At 46.2% G+C, this 6,955-nt stretch overlaps 1 protein-coding gene across 1 annotated transcript; it reads left to right on the forward strand.

Annotated features, from left to right (window-relative positions):
* The first annotated feature begins 4,919 nt into the window (after positions 1–4,919).
* On the forward strand, positions 4,920–6,770 carry LOC143002616 (transcription factor JunD-like). Its single transcript, XM_076152799.1, has one exon. The coding sequence runs from the start codon at positions 5,096–5,098 to the stop codon at positions 5,915–5,917; it is 822 nt and encodes a 273-aa protein (XP_076008914.1). The 5' UTR covers positions 4,920–5,095; the 3' UTR covers positions 5,918–6,770.
* Positions 6,771–6,955: the final 185 nt, after the last annotated feature.

The raw sequence follows: 6,955 nt of genomic DNA on the forward strand, positions 1-6,955 counted from the left end.
CTAAATCCCATCATCTCATTGCTCCGATAATATGTTGACCGTACTAACAGGCTTGGACTGTGTGTGTGGGTGTGTGTGTGTGGCTGCAAGATATGAGTGTGCCCACCCCAACCCCCACCCCACCCACACACCCACAAACACACACACACGCACACACAAAACTGCAGTCGGCCAGCCAATCCCCACCTCGCTCGCTCTCTATTTCTTTTACCTGCGTCACTCTGCGTGTGTTGCCATGGTGATCGCTGATGCTCCCCCCCCACACCCCCCCACACTCATACACACACTTGGTTTCTCCGGCTCTTCCAGTGCGAGGAGGAAGCCGACTTGTGGCTGCTGATGCAGGCGGGCTGCACACGTCATCGACTCCCTCAGGAAAGCTGCGGCCTATTTTTACCTCTGGGCACAAAGTAAACCAAGCTGCCCAACGTATTTATGGACACACAGCCAATCCAAGCCCGCCAGGAGAGCGTTTCCTCCCACACAGTGTTATTTTTTCACGTTACCGAAAGGATTCTTCCGTAGACACCTCTTCATCTATGCTGATCATTTTGGGATGATCTGTTTTAATATCAGAGCTGTGGTTCTATTTCTGATATTAGCGTCAAATGATAGGATGATTCCACAGTGGGGGGGGTTTTCCAGGTGGCCCAGGCACATAGGAAACACACCTTTACGCAGAAATCCTGTGTCAAAATGTGCTGTGTTGTTGCTTTGATGAAGCTTGGTGAGGTGCACAAAACGCTCCAGCATTTTAGTTTTGATCTCTTATCTGGTACCGTCTCTGCTAGTTTGAAGGTCATGGTGACCGGGCGGAATGTTTTGATAAAGTCCATCTCTGGCCAATGATGAGATAATGATTCTTTGCTTGTTTTTCAATAATTATGAAGAAAAGGCTCCTATCAGGTGTAGATCAGTTCCTTTCATACCACAGAAGCTTTGAGAAGGATCAGATCACAGCATGAGCTCCTCATCACTCGCTTCCTTGTGTTGCTCCACTGTTTATTCTAATGAATCAGAAGAAGAAAGAGTCATTTTCTGTGAGGATGTGGTCTAGTCTGGAGCTTTTCTCATCTGTTGCTTGCTGTTTCTCCTCCCCGTCTCTAACGTTTCCAACTGTGAGGAGAAACGTCAACCTTTGAGGACTCTGGCATGTAATACACCTTATATTGTGAAGGATACCACACTGTCCCCTCTAGTAACACACACAAGCACATTACAGCATTGAAATCATCAAACCATCCTTGTACTGAGGGAGGAAAGTGGGCACACAGAGGAAACGCACACAAACACAGGAAGGAGCAGGGCCCATGTCCAAACTCAGGACTTCACCTCCTCTTACTGAGGTGGCAGATCAACCTGTCCACACGTCATTCACAGGGAACATGTCAGACAAATGCCTCCAATGGTGTCACAGCTCCCTCTCCAGGTAAAAGAAACACAGGGACCTTGAGTATTTAGGAGATGTGAGGCTGTTCACACCTCCATAGTAAACTGGATCTCTGCCTTTGTTCCCCTCAGGAGAGATGAGATGATGAAGGATCGCTTCTATCCAAATATGTTGATGTGAGGCTATAAATGATAACTTCAACGTGATGGACTACTTTTAAACTAAGATGCTTTGAAGCTGAATAGGCCCGGTGAGGTTTTGTGGTTCAGTGTGTGAACTTGTGTGTGTGACATTGTGTGGGCACAACTGTGTTTTGTACAAACCACATCTATACACATAAATAATTGTGCTTAAACTAGCTTAAAGCCTGGAAATACACCTACACTTTGAAACTACATCATCAGGTTAGTGGAGTAGGTCAGTGAAACTATACACACACAAACACACACACACGCACACACACACTAACACACGTGAGGATGACTTCATGTCATTCACTCATTAACTATTATCTGTTACCTAAATACTAAACCTAATCGGAATTGTAGTGCTAAGGCTATGAATTAAACAAAATAATAATGTAATCCCAAACTAATCTTAGATAATGGAAACAGTAAAGAATTACCACAAAGATCAAACGTGCCCACACACAGACACACACTGTCCATGCACTGAAACATTGTTGTCCAGAACAGAGACCCGACATTTCACTAATTAACTTCTTTGAAAGACGTATTTGTAGGTTTATAATGTAATGATGTAATTAAATCTTGATGCATTTACACTCTTCTGACTCACTGTAGTAACAGGCCGCAGTGAAATCTCAAAGGATTCAAGCGAAAATGAGCTTTTGTGATTCCTGTCCAACAACAGACTCTTACTTTATGAAGAAGATGATGGATGACAAAGGGCAATAAGCCACCATTCACATGTTGCTCAATACACACACACACACACCTACTCCCTTTATTCTACGAGCTCTGACACAGCAATGCCAAACATTCCTCTCCGCTGATCCCTCTGTGCCTTGACTTGCCACACTCGTCCACAGGTACAGATGAAAACCTGTGACCGTGGGCCAGAATGCACTTCACAACGTGTCGACTCGTGTTTTAAGAATGTCGCACAACAACGCACTCATTCCTATAGTAGGTAATGTCATGAGGAGAATCATGATTCACTTCCTGCCGTGCTCTTTACTCATTGCAGTGCGGCGTGACTAAACTTTTGATGGTAATCCCTGAGAGTGACGAGGTTTTGTCCTTCAAAGTTACGTCGTGCTATTGTCGCAATCATTGCAGCACGTGACCCTTTCTTTAACATTTTGAGGTGGTTAGCGCTGATGTCTCACGCATGAAGGGGCCTTTCATGTGGCGAGGTTCTTCTCAATGTGTGTGTGAGTTCCTGATACAAGTTCTCTCCCACGGCACAGAGACATGCAGGTGAGGTTAACTGGAAAATCTGCATCGCCTGCGGGTGTGAATGTGGGTGTGGATGAGGTTTCTCTTCTTGACATCGTATCTCTGGGATACAGTGGCAACCTGTTGTCTTCCTCTTGCCCAGCGACCTCTGGAATTAACTCCAGCTCCCCCCCCTGCACTGGATGAGTGGGTGGCTACTGCGAGTGAATGTATGGGTGATGATATGCTGATGTGTTCAGGGAACCGTCAAAGTCCAAGATTTCAAGTGACCAGATCTCAAAGACAAAGATGCAAACATGAATATTGAGAGAAAGAAAATGTCCATATGTTTGATAGAGGAAAAGGAACGATGTGTTTCTCTCTCTGTGTGTGTGTGTGTGTGTGTGTGTGTGTGTGTGTGTGTGTGTGTGTGTGTGTGTTTCTGTGTATCTTGCATTATAATCAGCTGCAGCTTGCTTTTCTCTCTCCAAAGCAGCTCCCCCGCTCTCTCCACTGATACTCTGCTTCTGGATAAAAATATCTTTCCTCTGTTGGTTTAACAACACACACACACACACACACACACACACACCACCGCCCCTCCCCATCCACTTCCGCCTCAGCGTTGAGAGTTCTGACATCACAGAGTTCACCACGTGATCCACCCCCACAATGCTTCAGTGATGGATGGGAGCTACCTGTGACGCACGAGCCTCCTCTGTGTAACCATTAACAAGCCACAGACACAAGGATGGAGCTCATCTCATCTCGGCTTCTCTTCGGCTGTCAAATGAGGGCTAAATCCATTCAAATAGGCTATAACCTCTTCCAGACATCTTCTTCTCAATCTAGATCCATAACTATTGCGGATACATCAATGCATACATATTTTACTGGATGATCAAGGCTACATAATGTCGGTGGTTGTTTGTTTCCGTCCCTTTTCTGATACCTTGCAGTATATGTATGAAGTGTGAAAACATAGTTCAGGCTACCAGATCATGTGGCTTTGTATGCCTCTGATTTTCAAACCTCCCTGATTAATGTGGGCAAGCTGAGCTGAGCCTGACACCTTCTACAGTACCAGGCAGGGACCATGTGCAACACCTGAGCATCCTAATACTTGGACTTGACGTTGTGGACAAGAGGCATCTTATGAGGACAAGAGAGCTTCTGCTGTAATGGTTCACTCCAATAGTTAAGTAAGCACAGAAAGAGTTAAAAGCTTCCTATTTTTAAGTGCCAACATATCATTTGTGGTCCAACGCTTATCCGAACACAAAATCTGGAAGTATAATCAAAAATATTGATGAAGACTAAAAAGATGAAACCCAGGCTCTTTTGTTGAACGTTCCAGTTCTTTCATCTAAACAGTGTGAAGCCAAAGCTCATCTGTGAAACCAGTACTCGCCATGACATCAAAACACAACCAACTGCACTGTTTGTAGTTTATTCCTCCTTGCCATGGCAATAGACTTGTACCAAAGATCATCTATTGACACAAGCCATTACTCAGGGCAACTTGAACACAATCACAAACGTGATGGTGCCCGTTATAGAGGGTAACCTTTCTCCTTTCTCAATAATATGAGAAGAGAATGCCGATTTAAGCACAATATTTACAATATCAACAAAGCTCAACCATGACAGAGCTGTTGTCACTGCAAACAACACAGAGCAACTCCACTTTACAGCAGCCCCTCTTTATCATTGAATTTTCATATTCCTCATTTGAATTACTTCTAACTTAAACATCAATCAACCCGATGCTGGCGCTAAAAGAACAATTGTTAAATATTTTTCAGTTTTGATGCAGACATGTTAGAACCAAAAGCGTACTGCTTTGTCAGTGGTGTGTGTGTTGCTGTTATGTTTCGTGTTAAGACTACAGGGCCTTGGCGGAGGTATGCGCTCTCTGGCTGCCTTCTAGTTATTACAGTGACCGTGATTGCTCCAGAGTGGGCGGGGCCTGGGCGCTGTGTTTGGTACCCACAGGTGTGAGCAGAGTGACGCGTCGCTGCTTTCTCTTGCTCTCTGTTAGGCTCCTCCCTTCATTTACATACGACAAAAAAAATGGTAAACGTAATTTCTGCCCAATGCGCGCGCTCTGACGTGACATAATGGAGCGTACGAGGATAGAAAAGCTGGAGGCTGAGCGCGCGGGCGGCCAGTGAGCTCAGAGTCTAAGCGTGAGCGGAACATCACAGCGAAGAGACGAACAGAGACGCCGAACTGAGACTCATGGACCAGACTGGGTTTTAACGGAGGGTTGAGCAATCCGACGCATCGCTTTCTCACGGAAATAATGATGAAGAAGGATATTAACTTAAGCCTGGCGGACGACGCCGACCTGAAGCCGCACCTCCGCGACGCCGAGAGCATCCTCAGCTCCCCGGACCTGGGGCTGCTGAAGCTGGCCTCCCCCGAGCTGGAGAGGCTCATCATCCAGTCCAACGGGATGGTAACGACCACACCGACCACCTCCCAGTTCCTCTACCCGAAGACGGTGACGGAAGAACAAGAGTTCGCCGAGGGCTTCGTCAAGGCGCTGGAGGACTTACACAAGCAGAACCAGCTGAACGGGACCGGCCAGACCAACAGCAGCCTGGACCTGGGCGGCAACATCGCCCCGGGAACCGTGCAGCCGGATTTACCAGTGTATACAAACCTGAACAGTTACGGCAGCGGGCCTCTGGGGACCACCGTCAACTATTCCACAGACACGGTCCCCTTCCCGCCTCCGCCACCGCATCATTTGGGGGGTGCCCCGCCGCAGCCGGAGCTCTCCCGTGTGCAGCCCGCGAAGGAGGAGCCGCAGACGGTCCCTGACGTTCAGAGCTTCGGGGACAGTCCGCCCCTGTCTCCGATCGACATGGACTCACAGGAGCGCATCAAAGCCGAGAGGAAGAGGCTCAGGAACCGGATCGCCGCGACCAAGTGTAGGAGGCGGAAGCTGGAGCGAATCTCCAGGCTGGAGGACAAGGTCAAGTCGCTGAAGAACCAGAACACCGACCTGGCATCGACGGCGAGCCTGCTGAGAGATCAGGTGGCCCAGCTGAAACAGAAGGTCCTCACCCATGTGAACAGCGGCTGCCAGCTGCTGCCACATGAGGTTCAGGTGCACTGAGTGACCCGCAGTGACGGACCAGCACATAAGCTTACAGACTGCCAGCGTGGCTTTCCTACATTTGACTGAAAGATAGACTAAACTGGACACATTGGACGCCAAAATGTGGTTGTTGTGTCACACGTTTACAACCAGCGACGGATGTGAGAGAGGGAGATTTATTTGGCCTTTGCTTTGTTATTTAAGAATTTTTCTAGAAGCATTGAGTGATAAATCAATAATAAAGGCCAATATGTGTATGGGATTTATGTCTCAATGAAGAGTGTGTATTTAAACATGGATAATAAGGGGCTGTGGTTCCAGCTGGTGCCTGTGTTTACATGTGAGCAGAGCAGTATTAAACTCAATGGAGTCATGGTCATGGGCTCATCTGTACATTTTCACTCTTAACATGTTTACACACTGACTGACAAAATACAATCCCAACTATGGAACAAACTGATTTTCTATACATTGCTGTATTTAGACCACAGTATAGATTATACATGTAAATAATGTCACAGTTATGTATCATATATGAGGAAAAAGGACATTTACAGAAAGCGTATAGGCCAGCCTTTGATGTGTGAGACACATCTAGGTCTACGTAGCCTGTCTGCCATTTCTGTTGGCCACAATTTGCATGTTGGCAACCAGAAATGCTGCCTAACAGGGTTTCACAGATCATCAGTGTTTATACTTCATATTCACACACATGTATATTCATGTATTTGATTCTACTGTGTCTTTATTTCAACGTCTTCTTGTTTTTAATGTGAAGAATTGTAATATATCTGTTGCACTGACTGTTGCTGTCACCTCTTGCCATTTTTAGGCCGTATGCCTCTGAATTAAATGCTGCTCAGCAATGAAACTACTTCCTCCATTTTGGTGAATCCCTTTCATGTATTTTGAGATGTTTATAATGTCAAAGTCTTTACGATAGGCATATCCTGCTATAGGTGGAATATGTCAGATTCATGGCATCGAAAAGTTGTGCTTATGTGTCACAAGTCAGGAAATAGCCCAGCAAACAGAAACGCATTTGCATAATAATGA

Source organism: Genypterus blacodes, unplaced genomic scaffold, assembly GCF_046128005.1.
Source record: "Genypterus blacodes isolate CSIRO-AG114 ecotype Tasmania unplaced genomic scaffold, CSIRO-AGI_Gbla_v1 ptg000058l_1, whole genome shotgun sequence".
In the NCBI taxonomy this organism is placed as follows: Eukaryota; Metazoa; Chordata; class Actinopteri; order Ophidiiformes; family Ophidiidae; genus Genypterus; species Genypterus blacodes.